Source organism: Sesamum indicum, linkage group LG8, assembly GCF_026168435.1.
Source record: "Sesamum indicum cultivar Baizhima isolate 11 linkage group LG8, ASM2616843v1, whole genome shotgun sequence".
NCBI classification, from domain to species: Eukaryota; Viridiplantae; Streptophyta; class Magnoliopsida; order Lamiales; family Pedaliaceae; genus Sesamum; species Sesamum indicum.
This window is the reverse complement of record NC_142664.1, coordinates 29,906,111-29,932,300: the sequence shown is the minus strand read 5'-3', so window position 1 is coordinate 29,932,300 and position 26,190 is coordinate 29,906,111. Positions and strand designations below refer to the sequence as shown.

Genomic DNA, 26,190 nt, shown 5'->3' with positions numbered 1-26,190 from the left:
TAAGTATTTTTATATTAATATTTATTAATTATTGTGGTACATTAATAAATAAATATATTTTATTTTAAATATATTGTTCCTTCTCTTTTTATTGTGGGCAATGGTAAATTAAGCTTTGTTCTGTTTGGTCAACGTAAAGAGAATTGGATGGGAGACAGAATGATCACTACAGTGATTGCTCACAAAGACTGAGCCAGACGCAGAACCCCTTTTTCTTCTTCATTTTTTATTTTTTATTTTCCCTTCTCTAATTATAAACATTAAGGAGTATTTTGACATAATTATAAAAATCTCTTTATTATTTTAAAAATTATAAATACTCCGTAATTTTAACATTCGTCTAACAACAAGTTCATTCTATTAGCCTCCGCTTAGACTTCCATTCGATTTTGAATATGAACTAATAAAAATGCCTTTTTAACGTACGAATTATAATTTTATACATTTTTTAAAATATTTTTTATGGACTAATACTTGCTATGAATAATTTATTTTACCCACTCTCAATTTTTTTTAAAAAAAAATCAGCAAGGATTAAGTAAAAATGTCCACCTCGCCATCTAGAGACTCCAGAAAAAATAGCTGTAATTTACCAATTTTTTATTGAATAAAATTTAATCAAAGTGCATCAATTACGCAACACGTATAAATTTGAAGGATTCACTGCTACGAATAGAAAAGATTCAAACTCATGCCTAATTTGACCAGAATTACAAATCTACAATATATATATAAAATCCAATTTTCATTTATATGATATTCATGTGATGATGACATCAAAAAACTCAAAAATTCTCTTTATATTCAACTAGGTATTTTTCTAATTAAGTGCAAAATCAAGCACTTCTATATAATTGGAATTAAATCATCATTTATCCTTATAAAAATTATCCCAACACCTTTTCTTTTCTTTTTTACCTCGATCTAACAAGTTTATTATCAAATTGTTAATATTTAATTATCAAATTAGATTTTGTAATTGAGATTCCAAGTGTGAACTGCACGAGTATTAAAGATAAAAACACACTAACTTTTACTTTTAACTAATTAATTTATTTATTTTTAATCTCCCCTCCTTTCTGGAGCACTATATAATAAAATTAAAGTAGACAAGCATGTTGAATATTCTTGGTCCATGCTTGCCAACTGGCTCATTACATAATCATCATCCACTTATATCTGTAATAAATCTTGATCCACCTCTCATCTCTGGTGCCCCGATCTTTGGGCAATCTCACCTAATTGTCATTACGCGTCACATAATCCACACTCATTAGTAAAGTATAAGATTATTTAATTAATAACTCACTCCATAAACACATATATAGCAACTTAATTAATGAACTTCCACATAAAAATAATAAATTACAAATTACTATATAAATAGGCGGACATCTACATACATTAGATTCGAACTCAAAATTTTATTAGACTCGAAGGCCTCATTAGCAGATTATATTATTGAGTATGTCAAAATATTAAATTTAATCAGATATACGTGACTTGTTAAAATTAAATCATGTATTTAAAGAAAACAAGTGAAAAACACAATAAATTATTTTAGAAATAGACTAAATAATAATTATATCTTGATGGTTTAAGACCATTTGAATAATATGGCATTGGCAGTATATAGTAATTAATTATTTCTATTGATTTTGCATGTCATGCATGCTAATTGTCTACAGCCTTGGAATGATTCTACTATCATGGCATGGCAACACGAATTTGTTTGGATTAATAATACATCTATATTTATGTATCGTTTGTTTGACTAAAAAGAACAAAGAATTAAATAATAATAGACGTAATGATTGCTTCAAGAAACATAAAAATTTCCCTCCTATAATTTCTAAATTTTCAAATAAGACCAAAATTCGAGATATCTAGTCAGGTCGTATCGATTTTGACCCCACAACCCGACATAGCAATTTTTTTTTTAAAAAAATTATATACATAAATTAGACATGAAAAATAATATTTGGTTTTTATAAGTATTTCGAATAACTTAAGATTAATATATGTTATTTTTAGAAACAATACACTTACTTTACCATTTCGATTCCATACTCAAACTAATTTAAGTATTGAAAATTCTTAGTTGAGTACCTCAAAATAAATCTAATGGAGATTGTTTTTTCGAATTTTCAATATATATCCAGTATGGGATTTGACTATTTTTGAAAATTTTAAACTCGAATCACATAATATAATTCATACGAGGAAAAAAGAGGAATTCGAAAAGAGGTGTACAGTGTACTCTCCACGATCAATGAAAAGTTATAAATTCGAATTCAGGTGACAAAAACTCTTTGATTTCGTGGAAGATGCCCTTATGCCCCTCATTTATTCTCTTTTTTTTCTTTTTTTAGGGGGTATTCGTAATTACGGTACATTTTAGGAGAATCAGTTACAATTTACTTTAAAATTAATTATTGCGCGACCATAATCATCATTCTAGTGACAATAATTTGTAAGTATATATACAATGTTAATGTCACAAAATTAGTATGATGCATGTAAGATTAAGACAATGTTGAAATAATTAGATTAAGTCAACTGAAAGAATTGAAATGGAAAAGTTGGAAAAAGTAGAAGTTGGGTAGACAAGTCCAAACAATGAAAGATCACAAGGTCAGTGTGTCCCCCACAACAAAATAATTGTTGAATAATAGTATGATGGGTAAGAGTAAAAGGGTAAAGGGTAAAGGGTAAGGGTAAGGATGTGTTGTGCCTGCCTTAAACCTGTCTTTTTTTGACCTACCATGCTTCTTGTTATTGCATCATTAGTAAAAACCACATGCCATCTCAAGTCTCAACTCAACTTATGACAAAGTAAAAAAGAAGCCCACCCTTGCTCCAATAGTTTTTTACCTTTTCCTCTTCCACTCTTTTTCTGTCTGCTTACAGCTGTAAAGCTGTAAGGGACAGAACCAAACATGCCCTCTTTCCTCTTCCTCTTCCCCTCCCTCCCTCCTAAATTAAATCTTGTAGCTTTTCTTTGGTCCCTACACACTATACTTTGATGATTCTCTATACAAAAAATTAGGTTCTTAATTCGGAAGACAAATAAAAATTATGATTGTGTTCGTTTAATTTTACCAAAGGGTCTTTATGACAATTCATACATATCCATATGAAAATTGTGGCGACATTCGGCCCTTTGCATTTTTTTTTTTAAGAAACAATAATTACATTATTACATTAATTATATATCAACATAAAAAAACCTATAAAATAGATTATAATAAATTCACATAAAATGACATAAACACGTACACATTGAATTAGACTCGAATTGCTTTTCTTTGCATGGCAAAATTTATGGGTGAAAATGTCTTTCACAAACCATGATTTATAAGCATTTGCCTCTTTTGTGCCTAAATATGCCTACATAGCTATTTGTATCATGAATAATTCCTCGGATTTTGCAATAGAAGCAGAGTTCCTTATATGTTTTGATTCTTCAGGACATTAATATGCTGTAGATAATTAGTGTAGAGTAGAGTATATTTAGGGAAATGCCGCAAATCTCATGAGATATATTGACCAAAATAGAGTGTAAAATAAGATGTCAATTAGGTGACCAATTAAGATGACAAAATATTTTTATTTTGGATATCTACAAATAGAGTTATAATTATAGTAAAAATGACGACTCTCTAAATGTATATTTTTTTTCTTTTTCATTTTCAATAAATATATACATATATATATGTAAAACACAACAAAGAATATATCATAATACAAAAAGATTGGAACGAAATCAATATTCGTTGAAGTACCATCTTAGTAATTTAATGCAATCAGCACAGAAAATTTCAATTTTAAATCTTATTATATATTATATTCTATTTAATATATACACGTCATAAATAGGAATTTTTTTCTCAAAACAGAATAAGCAATCTAATTTTTATATACATAATATGTATATATTAAGTAGGACAAATGATGTAATACAATTTGGATTTGAAAAATTCAAATCCCAGCAAATATTAAATGCCGTACTCCCACCTGATGAAGCAACATTCATTTCCATATCTTTCAACTGATTGCTCCAAAAACACACACAAAAAAGAAAAAGGGAGAGAGAGAGGGATGAATTGCGACATCCATCCATCCATTTGGGCCCAAGATCCAATTGGGCTGTGTCTGTGTACGAATCTGAAACTGACGCTGTCTACTTGCATTGCACACTCCTCGCGTGAGCCGAATTATTTGTAATTATTTCTTCTCCATCTCGATGATGGTGAAATTACGTAATGGCCCTCGTAGCAGCAAGCTCTCATTGATTGCAAGTGGGCTAAGGCGTAGAAAATGATGGTACAAGAAGCACATTAAAGAGCTTAGTTTCTGGTACATGCCATTTTCTGCGTGATAGAAAGATCCATGCATTCAATACGAGAGATCAGACACAGCGCCTCAACTTCTGCCTTCTTTATATTTGTATTCCAGATGTGGGACATTATCTATCCTATATAAAAAGAAAATGTTCTTTTCTCTAATAAATTGTGATTATGACACTGCAATACCTGTTTTATTGTTATGCCAATAATACCCCTAAGTAGAATTTTCTTTTCTTTGTTGCTTTCTTTCTTTTTTCTTTTTTATAAATTTGATGTGTTAGTTTATATATATATTTTTATTCTATTTTAAAATATAAAATATTATTTATTATATGCATGCAGAGATGACGTAACACGATGGCTAGTTTAAAAAAATAAATAAATAAAGTGTATATATATATATTTATATTGCTTTGAATACAAATTTCTCCAAGTAATTTCAATTACATTATTAGTCAAACTCAAGTAATTTATAGTTGATTACAACATTGTTTAGACCGAATGCTGCTACTACATATACAATCCTTCAAAATCTGCTCTCGTATCAACTAGTTGTACTAAAGTACTTGAAGTCATTGTAAAATTATAAATTTTTGCCCTTAACAAAAAAAAAAAAAAAAAGAGTTAAATAAACTTTCCATCCCTGAATTATGTATTTTATTTCATCTACACCCCTAAAATATAAAAGTAACAAAAAACACCACTAACAAAATAATTTGGCATTGATTACCCTTATACTTTTTTATTCTATTTCTTAAAATATATTTTATTAAAATATCTCGTTCAAACTATATTTGTTGATTTAAAATTATACTCATATTTTATTTTAAGTTAATATTTATAATGTATAATTTTTTATAAATTATGGAACACATAAGTATAAGATTGAGAAGACATAGCATCCACATTTAATATGAGCAAAATTGGTGGTTAAATAATTTGAAAAAGGATCCAATTGGAGAAAGAACATTAAAGAGAATAATGGGTAGATGCCATTTTTTGCGTGATAGAAGGTTGATGATGCATTAATAGTTGAAGTGAGGTGTGTAGAACAGAAAATGAGGGAAATATTTTCAATTAATCTCCAATATATATATATATATATATGTACAGGGTCAGGGTGGGGTTGGGACCTTAATTATTTAATATATATCCCCGTCGAGCCCACAAAATGGAACCCTATGAATTCATGTATGTCGCATCAATTTGGGAAAGGGAATGTTAGAGGAGAAGCAGACGACAAAACATTCAATGTGCAGTTACAATGGTAATAAGTCCATAGCTGTACTTACTTGTCCACACCTTATACTTAATTATGTCAAATGTAGAGAGTAATTAAGTGGAGTTGCTGATTACATCTTGTTTAACTGCTAATTTCCTTTTTTCTTTCTTTTTTTAAATTCATGCACACAGCTACTCACGCACACTCAATGAATTTCAAACACAACACATCAATTCTCAAGTATTGCATTTTCAACCGTTGGGTGTCCTCTAGATATTGTTCAAATTGCAAGTTTTTTTTCCCCTTTCTTTTAATCCACGCACACATCTGCTCACACATGTGCCTAACGGGCCGGCCTAATTCAAATGTTAGGTTTAATTATTAGGGTGTCATTTATGGTATTGGAGACAAAGTCTATTTGGATCGAATTTGGCCAGATTAGAACCAATTATATGTAATTAGTTCAAAATAAATAAACAATCAATTACATAACAAGTCTTATATATTTATTAGGAATAATTACACTCCATTCTCATGAGGTTTGGTGTAATTAAATATAGACACCATGTGGTTTTAAAAATTTACATCTAACACCCCTGATACAAAATCACGGAAATTGCTGATATTAACAAAAAAAAAATTAAAAGAAAGAATCATTTTTACCTCCAGTTGACTTTGGTCAACTAAATATTTTTATAACCAAATTACCCTCATACGTTTTCACGCATTAATGGATGTAAGGAGGTATATCTTCATCGTTATAACAATAGTTTATCGAAAAAAAATTATTTAACCTGCAACAAGTCAGTAATAATCAATCAACAGTAAATATCAATTTTTATACAGTTTTGTTTTTTGTTAATATCAACAAAATATTGATTAATTTTGACTAACAAGGGACTTATTTATTAAACATAAGCGAGCTTAAAACATGTTAGATGTAATTTTTAAATCATAAAAAATATATATATAATTATACCAAATCTTAAAAAAGTAAAATATAATTATTCCTATTTATTATGCAACTGATTTGATTATGCTAAATTTGAACTAGTAAGAATTTAGTGAAAGTAGGGATAGGAGTGGGTAGCGTTTTATAGACCTCAAATGTCACTGTTAATGGGTAAGAAGGTAAAGAAAAGAAGACAAGAGATGGGAAGAGGTGTGTCCAAAAATGTGAAACTCGGGTGGCGGTTTGGAAGCATGTCTGCAGGATCTGAGTCTTTCAGACAAAAATCTGGGTGTCTATTGGACAGTCTATCCGCCGGGCCTCCCTCCTCTACTCTACATACTGACTGACTACTTTGAAAAAGTCTTAACCTCCAAAATATTCAAGTGTTTCAATCAGGTCATTTCTTGGATATTTACAGATTTCGCGTTTTGCCTGCTCACCATTTTTCAAAATACAGAGTCCCCACAATCATGAAAAATCATCTACCCATCTTTCGTAATCTCAAATAGATAACGGCTCTTTGCTTTTGTTCCTAGGATAAATAATTGATAGACTCTAAATAATTGATTTATAGGTTGTGATAATTTAATTAAATGTGTATATTTTTTATTTCAATTGTGTAATTAATGAATAAAAATATTGTGGTAGGTATTGCTATTACAAAAAGTAACATTATAAATTATCACAATTTAAAAATTATAGTAAATCAATACTATTAACAACAGTTAACAAGGTTAAACAATATTTGCCATAACTTTTAACTATGGCCAAAATATTTGCCATGATCTTAGTTATGACTAATGTTTCAACCTGACTTGAATAACAACGGCTAATAATCGTTGCGGAGTAGTGATTAATTTGTATTCGTTATAATTTTTTTTATAACTATAATAATTAATTATAGCGAACAATTATATTTTATATTTTTTTAGTTTGGTGTGATTAAAGATTGGAGTTTTTTTTCATGATTAAAACTTTCAAATACGTTTAAAAATCAATTATGATGAGAAGGATGTGTGGCAATATATATACAAAATCATTTTTTATTAATTGTGATTTTGGAGGTGTTTGGTAACTTAAGATATTGTCATTTTTGAGTCATACATACGCCATTTTTTCTATCTTTGAATTTACAACTTCACCATATAGCAGTATTTAACAAACTAAGATGGGCCTGGTCTGAATCAGACAGAGGAGATTGAATATGAGGGCTTGTAAATTTTAGATGGGCTCAACTAACAAGGACTTCAAATCCAACCTAGCTTCGGCCCAACATGCTCAAATCCGATGTTAGTGTTACGTCTTGGTACTTGAAATTATCTCAAGGCAAAAAAAAAACAAAATTCCCATCAACATGAAAGTTTATAGACCACTATCTTATTACATATTAGAATGAATCATGATTTTGTAAGCACATATTATGTTATTTTGATGAACACATTCTCAAATTATCATAAGAGTAAGTTAGGAAATGGATCCATTACCCATCCTTACAAATGATAATTGGTACGAGTCTGAGGAGATATTTGTCTTAATTTGTGTGATTTTGTTATAATTTATTTTTTTATTTGTACTTATGTTGATTGAATCGATAAAATACTAAATTTATTGGAATATTAATAAAATCATACTTTAAATACTTTAAATTGAAGTGAAATATATATAGATATATAATATTGAACAAATTACAAACAAGTTGTTAATATCATGACTTTGCTAAATAATAAAGAAGATTGAAGTCGAACATTTTTATTTATTTATTTCCTTATTATGTGTTCTGAACTGGTTCTCAAATAGTTGGTTAGTGTGTGTATGAAATTCTCATCTCTTGCAAACTACTCCCCTTCCGTCAATTCCGCTGCCACATTTCATGCTAGGCAGCTCCAGACCGTAGGCGGAGCCCAGGCTCAATTTTCCGCCTCCGAACTGCGAAACAGCACAATCCGTAGCAAAAAGGTTGGAAACTGCGAACTCCCTTTCTCCTCCAAGAACTGGCATCGGGGCTCCCATTTTCACCCGGCTCACGTAGTTGTTCGCGTAAGTCTGCCCCAAAACTCCGTTCACCGTGTCGCTCAGCGAGAAGAATTTGAATCCCAGCTCAAGATGAGCATAGCAGTCGTCTTTAGTGATTCCATAATTGTGAACTCTCGATTCGTGCTCAGTAATGGGGACAACCTTAGCTGAAATCTTGAAAAGCCCGTCAACTTCGATGATTACGCTGTTGGTGTCGCCGTCCCTCTTCACGGCGGCCGACTGAACAGCGGTAGATCTCCATGTGGAGCCCTGGGAAGCGGGGAGGGCGATGGGTTCACCGTCGAAGGCGAGCGAGAGGCGGTCGACGGCGTCATCCCATGTGGCGGTTTTCTGGGCGCCAATGAAGATCTGGTGATCGCCGAAGAGAATGGCGATGGATTGGACCCAAGTGAAGTCCCTCTTCATGTTTTCGTTTCTTCTTCCTATGAAGTGGGCGTTGATGTGGAGGTTGGGGTCAGTCACGAGGCAGAAATCCCGATCTTTCTTGCCGTGGAAGTAGAAAGTAATGCCATCGGCGCCGATGAAACGAGGGTCTTGACACACGGCTCCTGGCATATCACATTCTACATTGGAAATATATGCGTAAGAATTAAGGTCAACAATCATGTGAAAAGACCCGAGTTAGGAATCGGATCAGCAATTAATTAACTATAGTAACACACGGTATTTAACACTCTTAATTCATAAATCTGGGATTATCCAATACAAGAGGTTGATATGACATGCATGCATGAACCCACAAAAACATATATACTTGTATATATGAATGTAATAACGGAGAGGGCAGGACTTACTGCAGACGGGTTTGCAAGTGACACAGTCGACCTCGCACGTATGAGGACAAGAGCTAGGGCATACATGTTCCATACCATAACACTGGGGATAGTTTTTGTTCCTGCACCTCTTTCTCCTCGCTCCGGCAGCATCCTCACTTGGAGGTGTGGAAGGAGAGGTGGGAGGGGAAGGAGAAACCGGTACTGGAGATGAGGGAGGAGTTGGTGTGGCTGGTGGTTGTGAGTGGGACGGAGGCGATGTTGGTGGGGTTGAAGTAGGAGGTGATATAGTAGGCGAAGATGGTGACGGTGAGGGTGAAGGGGAAGATGGAGTGGGAACTGGTGGAGATGTAGGAGTTGGAGGAGAATATTGAGGTGGAGATGGAGAAGCTGGAGTTGATGGAGAAGGAGATGGTGTTGGTGTTGTCTCATGAGTTGGAGGAGGGGAATATGGGGGTGGAGACGGACTTGGGGTTGGAGGAGATGGAGAGGATGGTGTTGGAGGAGATGGAGAGGATGGTGTAGGGGGGGGAGAATACTGTGGTGGGGATGGAGATGGGGTAGGCGTTGGAGGAGGTGGAGATGATGGTGTAGGGGGAGGAGGAGAATACCGTGGTGGAGATGGAGATGGAGTTGGTGCTGGTGTTGGAGGAGGTGGAGATGATGGTGTAGGGGGGGGAGGAGAATACTGTGGTGGAGATGGAGATGGGGGAGGTGGAGATGATGGTGTAGGGGGAGGTGGAGGAGAATTGCCCTTACCGTTTCCATTATCATCCCCTTTCCCATGTCCACCATCATTTCCCTTTCCGTTTCCATTATCATCCCCTTTTCCATGTCCACCATCATTTCCCTTTCCGTTTCCATTATCATCCCCTTTCCCATTTCCACCATCATTTCCGTTTCCGTTGCCATTGCCATTGCCATTTCCGTTGCCGCTCCCATTGCCATTGCCGTTGCCGTTACCGTTGCCGCTACCACCGCCATTATCATTTCCTTTTCCATTTCCACCATCGTTTCCCTGTCCATTCCCGTCGCCGTTTCCCTTTCCATTTCCGCTGCCATTGCCATTCCCGTTTCCATCATCACCTCCTTTTCCATTCCCACCATCATTTCCCTTTCCGCCGCCATTCCCGTTGCCGTTGCCATTGTTATTGCCATTGCCGTTGCCATCACCATTGCCATTTCCGTTGCCATTGCCGTTACCATTTCCACCATCATTTCCCTTTCCATCACCGCCTCCCTCCGAAGGTGGCGGAGACTGCCCGGATTCAGAGTTAGGTGGTGGAGCGGTGGAGCCATCGCCACAAATAGGTTTGCACGAAACACACTCCACAGTGCAAGAATCAGGGCAGAACTTGGGGCAAACATGCTCCAAATTGTAGCAATGCTTGTACTTCTTGATCAAGCATCTTGCATGGCTAGGGTTGTTGGCTATTCCTGGTGGAGTACTTGCTTCTACTATTGCTAGTAGCATCAACAGCAATAACCCAAACAAAACACTCATTCTCAATGGCCTAGACGCCATTGCTCAAAATCCTATCTTAATTTTGCACCTCAATGCTCTTTCCTATATATATTATTACAACTGCTTTTCTGAAATATTTGATGATGGAATTGAGAAGATTCAGACCATTTTATAGGAGTTGGGAATGAGAATGTTAAGTACCTCCTACATAATTGGGCCATTCTTAAATGAATTGAGTACGGTGGTGTGTTTCTTAGATGAGCGATCTTCCATGCATGTGCATGTGCATGGTGGTTTCTTGATGAAGTAGTCAAAGTGCTTTCTCAGAGTGAAGTGAATGAACCTTTTGACTTTGTTGCTTTTAAGTCGAATTTGGCATCACTTGCCTATAATGTCGGAAAACAACACTTTCCGCCACATGTTATCAAATAAAATACTCTCTCTACTCTCTATAATTAGTTTACCATCACTAATACTAATACAACGATTCAAATATGAGTTTTATATGTATATCAAAAAATGTCAAGTCTACGTATGTTTGCATATAGTTATGTCTGAAGTATGATTCACTTAATTACTTGTTAGTGTAATCAGAATTAAAGGGAACCATAATTGCTTAGTCTAGCAGCTAAGTTTAACTTCTTTGAATAAATTAAAAATTATGGGTTCGAATTCCATCAAATGTATAGATGTTTATCTCACTTAATATAAATTAATTATAATGCATATTTATCTCACTAATATGAGTTTTACTGTAATATCACTTTATTATACTATAAATCTATTGATCGAATGTATTCTTTAATTTACTGATATTGATATAACATGTAATTATCATTTCTGTTTTAGAAGAGAGGGAGGGAGAAAATTAATTAAAGGAATTCGTATTTGATTATATGTTGAATATTTGTTGATATGATTTGTGAATTTATAATATTGTTAAGAAACATAAAATGTAACCTGAAGATCGAAAAATGAAAAAAAAAAGAGTTGTAGTATTTTCTTGGAAAACATAACCAATGAAGTCTATAATAAGGACGTCATTTTATTGAATAAAAAGTTAGATCTTACATAAAAATTGGTGTCAAAACAACACGGACAAAATGGACATTATTCACTTATTTTTAAGGTTAAGATTGTAGTTTTTCCTGTAGGGCCGAATGAGATTATATATCACACCTGGAGAGGGCCCAAAAATCAAGCCCATGAAAAACAGAAAAGAGAAAAATGGGCCAAGTGAAGGTGGGAGCCCAGTTTGAGGGAAAAGAAGATAGGTTAACAAAGCTGGAGGCCAGGATCCATATGGTCTGGGCCCTGAGCCTTGCTAGGAAGGCCTATCAACCACAGATGGGTTTTTCGCAAATATAGTAAAATTGTTGGATAACAAAAGTTTATAAGACTAAGAAACGTAATTGTCAGATCTCAATTCTCACAACCACTTTTAAGAAAAATATATTTTAATACTTATGAACATCTAATTCCCTTTTTTTTTTTTTTTTTTTACATATTTATATATTGTTTCGGCTTGATTTTGTGCGACCTCGATCAGCTATCATGATCTATCCACGTCACCTCTCCAGATTTGTGATAAGGCCTGAGAATAAAACAAGCAAGTCAAGCTAGTCGGGTTTGTCCTCGACAACGACCCTCCAACACTCAAATTAGATAGTGGCCAAGAGGAAATTGTGCGATCTCAAGTTAATGATGTAATGCGATGAACATAAATTATCACCATTCAGTCTGGTGTGGGGTATTTATAGGGCTCCTATAGGTCTTATAGCTTGACACATATCATGATCTAAGCATGCTTCACTTTAATCAAACGATGTATAATCATCCCACCTGTTTGAATAAGATTACGGATCGAATCAAGCGACCCCACCTGCAACCTTATTTGTGGATCCTTGATGAATTGACCCTTCTATCCTCAATGATGAGCTTTCCTGTCTTTTCATAAATAATCCACCTCATCATATATAATTTTATTTTTATTCTATTATAAAAAGTTATATATTGCTTTCATAATTTCATTTAAATTGTGTGAATCCGTTGAGGGTGTCGGAGTCGGAGGAATAACTATGCATTAAATATGAGAGTTTGAGAGTAACTAATGTACTTTCCAATTATTTAGTACCTTTTTGATACACATCTAAAGTCAAAATATTGACTTTATTTGATTAAATAAAAATGTATTAAATTAGATACGTAAAAGGGAGCTGTTCGTTGTCCTCCTTTTCCAGTAGAATTGAAAGAAACATTTCTAATTGAACAAATTACAAAATAGGTTTTGAGAGTTTATTTAGAAAAAAAGAAAGAAAAAATACAGAATTGAACTGCCATTTATTTGTTCTTTCGTTAATAATGGCATTTTTAGTAGTAAGTAAAACTCAAAGAGTGTGGTCAGCCTCATCCTCATCCTCATCTCTTGCAAACTACTCCCCTTCCGTTGATCCCACTTCCACATTTCATGCTCGGCAGCTCCAAAAGGGCAGCGGCCGCATCTGATTTTCCGCCTTGGAACTGGGAAACAGCACAATCCGTCGCAAACAGGCTTGAAACTGCAAATTCCCTTTCTCCTCGGAGAACTGGCATTGGAACTCCCATTTTCACCTTGCTCACGTAATTATCTGCGTATGTCTGCCCCAAGACTCCGTTCACGCTTCCACTCAGCGAGAAGAATTTGAATCCCAATTCAAGATGGGCGAAGCAGTCGTCTTTCGTGATTCCGTAATTGTGTATTCTCGATTCCTGCTCGGTAATGGGCACCACCTTAGCTGAAATCTTGAAAAGCCCCTCAACTTCGATGATTGCGCTGTTGGTCTCGCCGTCCCTTTTCACGACGGCCGTTGGAACGGCGGCCGATCGCCATGTCGAGCCCTCGGAAGTGGGGAGGACGATGGGCTCGTCGTCGAAGGTGAGGGAGAGGCGGTCGACGGCGTCATCCCAGGTGGCGGTTTTCCGGGCGCCAACGAAGATCTGGTGATCGCCAAAGAGAATGGCGATGGATTGGACCCAGGTGAAGTCCCTCTTCATGTTTTCGTTTCTTCTTCCTATGAAGTGGGCGTTGATGTGGAGATCTGGGTCGGTCACGAGGCAGAAGTCTTGATCCTTCTTGCCGTGGAAGTAGAAAGTGATGCCGTCGGCTCCAATGAAACGAGGGTCTTGGCACACGGCTCCTGGCATATCACACTCTGCATCCCAACATGTAAAAATCAAGGTCAATGATCATGATTCATAAGCAAAGAGTTGTCAATAATTATGATACCAATTAATTAACTACTAATGCATGTGGCCGTGTTGTTTTAACTCTCTCAATTTATCTGGTAGTTTAAGAGGTTGTTTGTATGAAAGAAAGGTTAATTCTTTTATCCAAGTTAGGTATAGTATGTCCAAGCACAAGGCAATAGCTTTTAATTTAAGCTTATACCCGTACGAATAGACTGCAGTTGATTCTTTCTGGTTATGTTGATGTCTTAACACTGCTGTTCAGTGAAAAAGTTCGATAAAGAAAAGTTTAATTTATACAAAAATATGTTCTGTTATCCGCAAGCATGAAAGGATGCATGCATGTAGAAATCTATTTATGAGGAGTGCTGGACTTACTGCAGACAGGTTTGCAAGTGACACAGTCGACCTCGCACGTATGAGGACAAGAGCTAGGGCATACATGTTCCAAACCATAACACTGGGGGTAGTTTCTGTTCCTGCACCTCTTTCTCCTGCCTCCAGCATCACTTGATGAATCGCCGGGAGGGGGAGGAGACCGGTTTGATGGAGGTGTGGGAGTAGAGGTGGGAGGAGCAGAATTAGGTGCTGGAGATGAGGGAGGAGTTGGGGTGGCTGGTGGCTGTGTACCAGCTGGAGGGGATGTTGGTGGAGTTGCTGGTGTTGGTGTTGTTGGAGTTTGTGATGGAGTAGGCGGCTGTGGCGGTGCGGTGGGTGGAGAAGTTGGAGAAAGAGATGGAGTTGGTGTTGTAGGAGTTGGGGGAGGGTAATATTGCGGTGGAGGTGGAGTTGGTGGAGAAGTTGGTGTTGTAGGAGGGGGAGGGAAATATTCTGGTGGAGGTGGGGTTGGTGGAGAAGTTGGAGTTGATGGAGGAGGAGATAGATTATCGCCGTCGTTGCCATTACCATTACCATTGCCGTTGCCGTTGCCATTGCCATTGCCATTTCCGTTGCCATTACCATTACCATTACCATTACCGTTGCCGTTGCCACTGCCATTGCCACCATCATTTCCATTTCCACTGCCATCGTCGTTTCCGCTCCCATTGCCGTTTCCATTATCACCTCCGGTTTCATTCCCACCATTATTTCCATTTTCGCCGCCGTCGTCGTCGCTGTTGTTGCCATTGCCGTTGCCATTGCCATTGCCATTCCCATTTCCATTACCGTTGCCATTGCCATTGCCATTGCCATTTCCATCATTGCCATTGCCATTGCCATTGCCGTTGCCGTTTCCATTACCATTGCCGTTGCCGTTCCCATTGCCATTTCCAGCATCATTTTCGCCGCCACTGCCATTGCCGTTGCCATTGCCATTGCCATTGCCATTACCGTTTCCGTTGCCGTTTCCATTGCCGTTTCCATTTCCACCATCATTTCCGTTTCCATCACCGCTGCCCTCTGAAGGTGGCAGAGGCGGCACGGACTCAGAGTCAGGTGGTGGAGAGGTGGAGCCATTGTCACAAATAGGTTTGCATGAAACACACTCGACAGTGCAGGAATCAGGGCAAAACTTGGGACAAACATGCTCCAAATTGTAGCAATGCTTGTATTTCTTGATCAAGCATCTTGCATGGCTAGGGTTGTTGGCTATTCCTGGTGGAGTACTTGCTGCTACTATTGCTAGTAGCATCAACAGCAAGAACCCAAACAAAACATTCTGGCTCCATAGCCTGGGCGCCATTGATTCAATTTCCTATCTTAATTCTTACCTTAATTTTTCCTACTAAACAACTGCTGTTGTTAAAATTTGATGATGGAATAGAAATGGTCCAAATTCAGGCCATTTTATAGGAGTTGGGACTGAGAAAGAGTTCCTACTATTTAGGATGATAATGTCATTCTTAAAGGAATTGAGTAAGGTGGTATGTTTCTTGGGGAAGTCAAAGGGTGTTAACCTGATATCTTTTCAGGGTTTTGAAACTATTGACTTTGTTGCTTTCAACTAAATTTTGGGATCGCTCGACTTGAGCATCAAGTTGGAAAAACACACTTTTCCGGCACATGTTATCCCTTATAATTATCAATTTATCATTATATTGTTCGTACAATACATACATCAGAGAAGGCAAGAACGATACCTTACTATCCTATGCATCTACCTCATCCTCTTTTAAGTTTGACTAAAATTAAAAGTTGTCAGTTTTAGATTTTTATTTATGTCTATATAAGTAAAGAGAATTCCAAATATTTTAACTTTTTGGGTAAATTACATCCATAGTTTTTAAAATTTACCCTAATTACAGATGCATTCTATTAAAATAAAAATGGCATCCATTCCATTTGAGGTTTGTAAAACCTTTACAGTACTTACCAATGTAACAAACACACAAAACACATACTTGTGTAAAATAAAAAACAATTGTGTAAATAAAAAAAACACTTTGATTGAAATATCAAGAATTGGCCAAAATATAAACTATCATACTACTGCTCAACTCTCGGTTTATGCCTTTTCTCTTATCATTGTTGGCCGATTGATCCAAGTTATTTCCAACTCCTACACGTCGTTCCTTTCTTTTAGTTTAGTGTTTTTTTTTTTTTCTAAATTCATTTTTGTCTTTGTTTCTCTATGTTGGTTTGGTTTCACATCTCTTTCTACTCGACAATCATTGCTGAACATCGAATTGAAAACATGATTGATCACCAAGCAAAACTCTAGATTAAACGGAACAAACCTCCAGCGAGGTAATCATAATATTCAGTTTAAAAGGGATCATATTTATAGGTAGGACAAACATCAAGAATGCCCTAACCCTTTTTTATGAAGAGTAAGATGCTTGCCTGTGAGGTTTTTAGAACTACTTCCACCACAGATGCAAAAATTTGAAAGGCAGAAACTCATGTGGACCAGCTCCACTTAAAATTAGTACTAATCTTCTGGCCAGGTCATGATTGGTCCAAACATTTCCAGTTTTCAAATCAAGTAAATGAAGGGGGAAACCAGAGTTGCTGCTTTGTTAAGAAGATTTCCAGAACTAACTTTTCTTGTCCCTATGGTTACCAGGTTTTGGGCTTTGATTCCTTCCTGAGGAACATCACCCTTTACAACTGGAATTCCACTTACTCTGTAACTTGCAAGCATTTAGACACTACCTTGTATCCGGCTTTCCATATATATTATTCCATATTGGTTGGTTATACATCTTCGAAGCAAATCCTGACTACTTTTTTCTCCCCGAATTGGCAGGTTAGTACTGTCACTTTATTAAACCTGAACATGAAGCAAGCCTACATGCGTGGCGCTGCTTCTTGTCTATGAATGAACCAGCACTCACCCAAAAATTGAATATCAAACAGGAGTAGCACTACTCGGTGTTCCAAACATTTCAATAACACAAGTGTGGGCGGATCAAGCATGAGATCGATGAGATCAGCTACACTAACAATTCTTGCTCCAGAGAAGGAAGGAAGAAAAGACAATTTTTGGCAAAAGACTTTGCCTATTTTCTCATTGCTCGTCATGTGAATACACGTACTAATTCTTGGATCTTTTGACAGGTGTCCCCCATCAATACTGCAAAATTCAACTAACAACTTTTGTCCTACTCCCTTTTTTTTTTTATTATTATACTAATAAATGCATTTAACTTGGGACCTTTTAGTTTTTCTTGTAGACCTTCTAATGGGCCCAGCATCTTGCCCTTTCCCAATTTCTCCACTGTTGGGCTTGACTGAGCTAGTAATTGGACTGACTTGGTGTAACTGATCTGCTGGAGCTGCTGATGGGTCGGGACCCGTGTCAATATGTTTATGGTATATTGGTGTAGCTTCGTAACATGGACTAAGATCACAAATACTTACAAGGAATGCGTGCTGTCACTTAATCAGGATGCACCTAATGGGTTGGAATACCAATCGAGCTTAAGCCCTACAACGAGGATGATATCTTGGACCGTTTCACCAGAATCAATGATATACGCAGATTAGACATGGAATCATTAGCGGAATATCTACTGTCACGAACAGGGTAAGCAAACGCCAAGCAAGATGACAGAGAATTCCCTCGGCAAAAGCAGCAATACACAAGTAACCAGTTCCGACAATGAACATTATAAACAAATGGGTAGAACAATTAAGTTCTCAAACAAGTAGTCAGAAATATTGAATATCATTCATGTCGCGCTCGGAAGTTGGGAACAAAATCCTGCTACAAGTTATGGAGCAATTCCTATACAGTCAATATAGGAGTGACGGTGCTGATTACAGGAATATGCAATATATGCTATACAACGCGTGGACGTTCTGGCATTGCGTTTCAATCACCAAAAGCTGAGTTACATCAGTCTGATTGAAGATAACCTGAAGCCGTAGGCGGATGGAGATGTGGCATCAGCAAAATGGAGCACAGCATGTGCCACTCCGAATGTTAGCAGGAAGGACTGTAAAGCGGAACGAAACATTTCTGGGCTTTACAGAAACATTTCTGTATCTTTCGGAGAGAGTGTGATAGAAATTCGGGAAACTGGTACTAAATGTATCATAAGCTTACAGTTCCGGTTTTTATTTTGTAAAGTAAGAGTGAGGCTTGAAGTGTTACGTTATTATAAAACATACATATCTTGAATCATTCTGTCCCAACTAGTATTTAGTAGAAAGAACCTCGTCCAGGAAATTAAATCATCATAACACATATGTCAAAGTTTGAAAGGCGGAATCTTGATTTGGCCAAACTCAAAGCCAAAAGTACTACTTATTTTCGTACATATCGACTTCAAATCTCATAAGTATCTGTAGTTTGGATAAGTTACACTAAACAACCATTCTACTGATTCACACTCGACCCCAGAGGAGTACCTAAACCCAATCTTCAGCACCCACTCTACTATCAAGTCTCAAGCTCTACCTTGAAATGCCTTCAATTTCCTGCATCGTTTCACCAAGTAAATCACAGAGACCACAATGTCTTATCCTTAAATAAACAAAACAAATGAGAGACACTCGTGCTATGGGATTGACAAAGGTCCACTACGATAACCATTTAATATAGAAAAGGTACAAGAACTATTTATTAAGCTTTAGGAGATCACCGCTAATGAGATCCGAAATAAAAAAGGAAGTGGATGATATAATATGGTATATATAGTGTGTAGTTTCAGTCTTCTAAACAAGAATTGGGGAAGATCAGGTTAATTATGATCAATGTGGATTTGAATTGCAAATTACTTACAAGAAATGAGCACATCACTTAATCAGGATGCATCTAATGGGTGATCCCTCAGCACCAACTAATCTTAAAGGCAAGCAATGCACTGAATATATTCCAGGTTGGACATCATCAAGTTTCAACCCTTCAACGAGAATGATATCCTGAAACATTCCATCAGAATCAATAATTTGCAGTGAGATATGGCACGAACCTTTGGACTTTTCAGCACAACTTGTACCACAAAAACCAACAGGGGAAGCTTTTTGATATCTGACTATACAGATTATATACAATTGCCTATGACAATTAAGATAGAATAGGAATTGCTAAAAACATTACCATTGTATTATTCTAGACTCCCAAAAGAAATGAATTGTGAAGATTAATGGCTGTCTTTGTAATACAAAATCAGAATTCATCATTGTGAATTAATAGAGGTTAAAGTTCAATTGAGGAATACAAACATACAACTTCTCTATTTAAATTAGCAGCAATTGAATTATGTCGATAAAATAAGTTGACTGAAATCTAGATGTTCTCCAAGAGATAGATAAAGTGATTGCAAAGAGCCAAAAGTGACATGTAAAATGTTCAGAGAAGGAATTCTTACCCTGCCTTGGAGAAAAACAAGATGAGCAGGAATTAAATCGGCAAAAGCAGCAACAGACAAGTAATCGATTCCTACAAGGAAGATAAACAAATGGGTTGAACAATTAAGTTTGCGAAGAAGAAGTCAGAAAATGTTCAACAACATTCAAGTAGTACTCGGAAAAAAATCTTGCTACAGAGGAACAACATGCTGGTGTCTAACAATTCTGTTTGCGACATCATGACACACTAAACGAAGGAAAGGTCACACTCGCTTTTCAAGGTGATGATTGATAAATGATTCATCACTGTGGTTAAATATATACACCATTCTGCTCTTTCAAATGAAGAGCTTGCTCCTAGTAAGGAAAACCAATGCAGCATAATTATATTTAAAGAACTTTGAAATTGATTAAAAATCATGGCACTAACACAAAGAACAAAAGTTCATTTATCAACTGAACAAGCTATGCTTGTCTAAAAGTTAGCCCGAACACAATATTAGGGCTTACCCACAAGTTTGATGTCAGTGTTATCTGCAAGCCACTGTGCTCCATCTTTCATGAATCCCACATAACTTGTGTCAAATTCCTTCTTGTACATGAGGCGCCTGAAATGATTCGTATGTAATATAGTCAATTGAAAAGCTGAAATTGATTAAAAGCATTTGGCAGATAGAGACCAAGTAATAACTTTAAGCTTTGCCAGATCCAACACAGAAGGCATAACTAGTCAGTCAAAATAAATATCAGAAACACACTATGTTTATGAAGTATGAGATACATGTAGTTGTGTGTTTTAAGGGCAAAAAGTAGCTATAGAAGAGTTACTTTTGTTATAAGTACCTGTCCGTATTTAGTGTTCTGAAAAGTACTCTCCTTACCCCCTTCGGAATATTTAAGGATTTCATAACTTCAGCTGAACCATGGAAACGCAACAGAGAACGTCAATATTTTATGTAAGCAAGCATGCAATAAAGCATTGCAGCACTTAAAGCAATTTATCAGAAGCACACACCATTGGACTACACATAACAGTTAATCACATAATTCAGTAAGCTAGGGCATATTTGTTTCATTTGCATAAAAAAATATGTGAAGCTTACAAGGCCCCTTCGCTCTACTGAGTATTACACAGGCTTCGTATTACTGGTAAAATAATGATGAAATTTTTCATCCAAAATGCAAAGCACAAAGAAATTCACAAGCTTTTGTATTTGGATCTATTTTGCTGCAATCATTATATACTGTCAACAGAAGCCTTAGCCATCTTTAAAGATAAAAAATTGAAGAAGATCATCAGTGAACAACTTATCAACAACTTCTATGGAGTTTCCATTACCAGCCATAGGTTCATTCGCTTTACATGAACTTTTGTGTCACACAACTTTTCATGCAAGAGGTTCCCACAAGGATCCGTTATTCCTCAGGCATAACATTCTTTTCCAAAGTATAAAAAAGCATTAGCTACAAATGGACTTAAACATGTTCAGCTCCTGCTCGGATAATTGGCACTAGGAATGATACAGGAAATGCAAATACAGCCTATTAAGACTTGGTTTAAGAAGCCAAATGCATCTCTGAGCAGAAAACATAAATAAGTGCCACTGCAATGTCTGTTTTCATCATCTGGTTCTCAAAATGTAAATGCTGACTTAGTATAGATATTTTATGCTCAATGCCTGTTTCAACAATAAATCATTTAGGAATATACTTCAAAAAATAACCGTCCAATGAGTAGGCATGGTATGACGAACCCTGACATAGATACCATAGGGTACACGGAAAATTTTTGTTCTAATGCATACCAGTAATATTTTTGTCTCTTGGAACATCAACAAGTAATGCTGGACCTGTTCGAACACAAAGGAGAATCATGGATTGTCAAATAGAGAAGATAAGCCAATAGAACCACAAGTAGTTTTAACTAACATGAAGAACAAGAAACGAGCCAATAGGTAACACAACAACCGAGCATGACCAAGTGTACAGAGATTCAAGCCTCCTCAATCATGCTAGATTCTGGTGTGATGAATTCTAGCTGACAAGTTGGGAGGAGCAAATGCTAGTAACAAAGAAGTCAAAATCCAACAGAACACCAAGACTGATCCATAAACCCAAGGAAAAGAAACATACTAGTGAAATTGTTGAGTTGTCCAACAAAGCACTAGATAAAACAGCGACTCAGGCGGAATTAGAAGTTGCATAACCTAATTAATCATCGAGCATACAGAAAATCCATTCTAGTATGACGCAACGAGGCAATAGGTAACACAACACCCAAGCATGACTAATTGTACAAAGATTCAAACCTCCTCAATCATTCTAGATTCTGGCGTGATGAATTCTAGCTGACGTGGGAGGAACAAATGCTAGTAACAAATAAGTCAAAATCCAACAAAACAACAAGGCCGATCCATAAACCCAAGGAAAAGAAACGTACTAGTGAAATTGTTGAGTTGTCCAACAAAGCACTAGATAAATCAGCGACTCGGGCGGAATTAAAAGTTGCACAACCTAATTAATCATCGAACATGCAGAAAATCCATTCTGGTACGATGAACATCTGCTCTCTCTAATTTGTCATCAATTCTAAAAGTTCAAACTGTGGCTCACCACCAAGTCACTAAAATGAAACAGTAAAATTATCCATAATGCTGGTATTTACACATTGTTGTGCCGGTCTCTTGCAACTGCTATCAAGGGGGCAATTTTGAATGATGCTACAATCCTACTAACTTAATAAAATGGTATTATTAACTAAAATACAATTAACTTTTGAACTTCTTTTGACTTATCTTAGGATGAACGGGAAGCACAAGGTATTCAAAAGGTGATTGTTACTGCGTCGATGTTGTGGAAGAACTTCCCATATAGAATCAAAACACCACAAGCATAGTAGACATGGCAAGAATCAAAAGTAAAATAGTGTAAATGCAGCAGATATATCCTACCCAGTCCATCCAATTGTTGACATGATAATTACCGTTGAGGACTCTGAGATCAAGAGTATCCACATCATACCCTTCATCAAAGTAATTGTCGTACATATGTCCGGGGGCATCTACATGAGTTCCAGAATGAACAGGTAGTTTCATCTCAGAGAAATTGTAGTCAGACCCATTCTTCATGCTCTCCAACAGTGTAAGGAACTGACCAATACCCTCAGTAGAACCCCCCACCGGCGTATGAGGGGTGAACTTATGAGTAATATCAAATATGTTTTCATTTTCATCAACTTCTCCCCTCTGAGGCTTCAAGCTCACATCAGCAACTCCAACACAATTACCCGGTCCATCCCCATACCCGGAAGGGTACGCACAATCGGATAATAATATGGACACAGCAAGGAAGGGGATTGCTTGGATCAAAGCCCAAACCAGCAAAACATGAAAAGCGCTCATTTCTCTCCTTTTTGCTAAGAATTTATGTAGTGTTTTTCCTTAATCAGGTTAGAAGTTGGTAAAGACTTCGATATAATGTTAAAAAGTATCGGTGACCTTTGTAAGTGTACCTCTGTGTAGGCGTACCAATCTTGAATTGATAACTACAGTGGCCTAGTTGACAACTGTCTCCTAAAGATCTTTATCAGGTCATGGCCCATATTTGTCCGTGGGTATCAACCTTTGAAATATTCCCATCCACAAGTTATGTTTCCACATTGAAAAAGCTTTTTGTCGTCTACCCTCCACATCGGCTCAATTCAAAGAAAGCAAACCAATACCTTCTCGCGTCAAACACAAACTTCCAAGCATCGATTCTCCTCAGCTATTAACTAGAATGTCCAGTAAGTATGACCTTAAGATTTAAGGGTTCAGAGGCGAGAACAAGTGCGTATATTCATGTAATTTCATCGAACATGTGGCCGCGCATAAAAAACAAGAGCAACAGAATTTCAACTATAACTCTAAATTATGCGCAGATTGCTACACTGAGCAACGAGGATATAACAATTATAGCATAAATTTTGTTAGGAAAAAAGTGGAGCGGAAAAGAAAAAGGGGGAATACAACCAATTACTTCATACCGTTGAGAACATCGAGGTCAAGCGTGTCAACATCAAAGCCGGCGTCGAAGTAGTGGTCAAACACGTGCCCTGGTGCATCAACGTGTGTCCCAGTGTGAGTGGGGAGCTTCATCTCTGAGTTATTCGCAAGTGACCCATTCTTCATGGTCTTAGCAAGCCACAGGAAGTGCCCGAGGCCGTCAGACGACTCCCACGACGGCATCTCGGAATGGTACCGGTGGCTGATGTCGATAATACGACCACCTCCATACACTTCGCGACGAACAGGGACGAGATCATCGGCAGAAGAGGCGGACACAGTGGCTGCTGTGCAGGACTGATCAAGGCCGTAGGCAGATGGGTATGCGGCGTCGGAGGTGGCGACGGCGAACCTGAAGACAGCATGCGCCACAGCGAATGTCAGCAGGAAGAATCGTAGCGAAGTCATCGCGAGGACAAATACTTGTTTCAGTCTTCAGAGAGAGTGAGGATTTGGCAAAATAATTGCGGGTGTAAATATCTATTCTCACATCTATCACTACTTCTAACTACTTGAGATATTCATCTGCTAAGAATTATCAATAGATATAAAATTAAATTTGAATTATACAATTTATTTTAAGAAAATCAGTAAATCTTTTTAATATAGATCAATTATTCTACATTTATCCAAATTTAAATAAAATATATAATAATTTATCAGAAAATATCTGATCAACCTTTTGGATAAAAATAAATCATCGCAAACTTATCTAAGGAATAATTGCTTATGTGGCAAATTAGAATTCAAAGAGGTCATGTAAGTATATGTTTATAAGACGATTCCTTCTTAAGTAGGATTTGAATTCCAATAAAAATGTTGAACCTAGCATGATTATTAAAATATATATTAATTACTATATAAAAAGTATATTATAATATAGGGATAATTACGCTTTCCTCTCATGAGATTTGATATAATTATAAATAATTTTTTTATAATTTGATAGACTACATCTAGCACCCCTAAAGTATGCTTTCGTCTAACAAATAAATCTCTAAATTGATTGAATTTGTCGATATTAATAAAAAAAATAATAATAATTTATATATACCTTCGATCAACTTATTACTAACTTATAGTAGATCGCATATCTTTTTATGATGGAACTATCCTCATATGTTTTCTAGTTAATGCATGTGAGGAGGTATATTTTCGTCGTTATAAAGATAGTTTAGTTTGAATAATATTGTTTGACTTGCAATAAGTCAGTTATAAATCAATCGAGGGTAAATATTAATTTTCATTTAATTTTTTTTTATTAATATTAATAAATTCAGTGAATTTTACCTAACAAAATGACTCATATGTTCGGTAAAAGCAAATCTCATTAGTGTTGTATATAATTTCTTAAATCATAAAAAAATTATATATAATTATATTAGATTTTCAATAGAAGAAAATATAATTATTCCTGTAACATATAAGAAAATATTATTACTATGATTAGAATTGTCTACTCCTACACACCGCAATCTGAATTCGAGAAGTGGATGCGGATGTGGGCGCCGGGAATCGGTTTTCAAAGTCCAAAAACATGCATGGAAATCGAAGTTTACTTGTATTGTTGAATTCCCCCTATTCCGATTGGGTTGCTGCTGCTTCTTGTAAAAGCTTATCCGGAACAGTCTGGGCCTCGGGCTTGATGGGCTTTGAGTAAATTGCTGGACTACATATGTGGCAAGATAGTTATCTCTATTTGTTTTTAAATGAAAACGATAAACTATGATTTTATTAATTATTCATATTAGATAATTATATTATTTATAATTTTAGAGTCGTGGAGTCTCAATTTTACAAATTAAACAATGCCTGATCAATAGTTTCATCTCTACTTTCACACTTCTTGAAGAACATTGAATAAACACTTTCACATGTTATGTAATGGTTTGAGTTTTTGTTCTTGATCTTGCATTCTAAAAAATATAATTAAAAATACATTTCATAAATGCTACTTATAATTCTTCTATGCTTAAATTAGGAAATATTAGTTTAAATTAAGTTGGTTCAAACCACTTACTTGACATTTGGGTTGAAATGATATTTATAATTGATGATCAATTGGATATTTTAGATCAAACTGATGTACTTCACATATAGTTATGGATCATTTGAAGATGGCACAAATGGATTTAGTGATGAATGATGACATTACTCAATTTGGTCTGAAATTCAACTTTTAGATGGTTTCAAGTTAGTTACTCTAAGTCCCTCCTACTTATTTTAATACTGAAATACATTCGAGACAAATGTTTAATTTAAAATCTTTATTAAAATATCTAATTAGATAAAATGAATACCGGTCTGAGTTTATGAAATAAATTAAATTTTGAATTTACACTAATAAAAAATAATTGATATAACAAATTAATCAAGAAATAGTGGTGT

General features: G+C 36.0%; 3 protein-coding genes across 5 annotated transcripts; all 3 read right to left on the bottom strand.

Annotated features, from left to right (window-relative positions):
• Positions 1-8,254: 8,254 nt before the first annotated feature.
• LOC105169884 (late embryogenesis abundant protein-related / LEA protein-like protein) lies at positions 8,255-10,931 on the bottom strand. Its single transcript, XM_088883233.1, has 2 exons — positions 9,352-10,931; positions 8,255-9,120 (listed from the first exon to the last, which is right to left on the bottom strand). Exons 1-2 carry the CDS (start codon positions 10,853-10,855, stop codon positions 8,345-8,347), a joined length of 2,280 nt encoding a protein of 759 aa, XP_088739359.1. The 5' UTR covers positions 10,856-10,931; the 3' UTR covers positions 8,255-8,344.
• Positions 10,932-13,015: 2,084 nt separating this feature from the next.
• Positions 13,016-15,922, bottom strand: LOC105169512 (uncharacterized). Its single transcript, XM_020695853.2, has 2 exons — positions 14,399-15,922; positions 13,016-13,986 (listed from the first exon to the last, which is right to left on the bottom strand). Exons 1-2 carry the CDS (start codon positions 15,702-15,704, stop codon positions 13,214-13,216), a joined length of 2,079 nt encoding a protein of 692 aa, XP_020551512.1. The 5' UTR covers positions 15,705-15,922; the 3' UTR covers positions 13,016-13,213.
• Positions 15,923-18,626: 2,704 nt separating this feature from the next.
• Positions 18,627-24,311, bottom strand: LOC105169883 (cyclase-like protein 2). Of its 3 annotated transcripts, XM_088883915.1 has the most exons (8): positions 24,019-24,310; positions 22,743-22,977; positions 21,565-21,609; positions 20,603-20,675; positions 20,270-20,367; positions 19,780-19,850; positions 19,191-19,330; positions 18,627-18,886 (listed from the first exon to the last, which is right to left on the bottom strand). In XM_088883915.1, exons 1-7 carry the CDS (start codon positions 24,208-24,210, stop codon positions 19,205-19,207), a joined length of 840 nt encoding a protein of 279 aa, XP_088740041.1. In that variant the 5' UTR covers positions 24,211-24,310; the 3' UTR covers positions 18,627-18,886; positions 19,191-19,204. The 3 variants fall into 3 exon arrangements, with proteins under 3 accessions (XP_088740041.1, XP_011088739.2, XP_088740040.1); XM_011090437.3 differs by lacking the exon at positions 22,743-22,977 and having other exon boundaries at positions 23,784-24,311; XM_088883914.1 differs by lacking the exon at positions 24,019-24,310 and having other exon boundaries at positions 22,743-23,317.
• Positions 24,312-26,190: the final 1,879 nt, after the last annotated feature.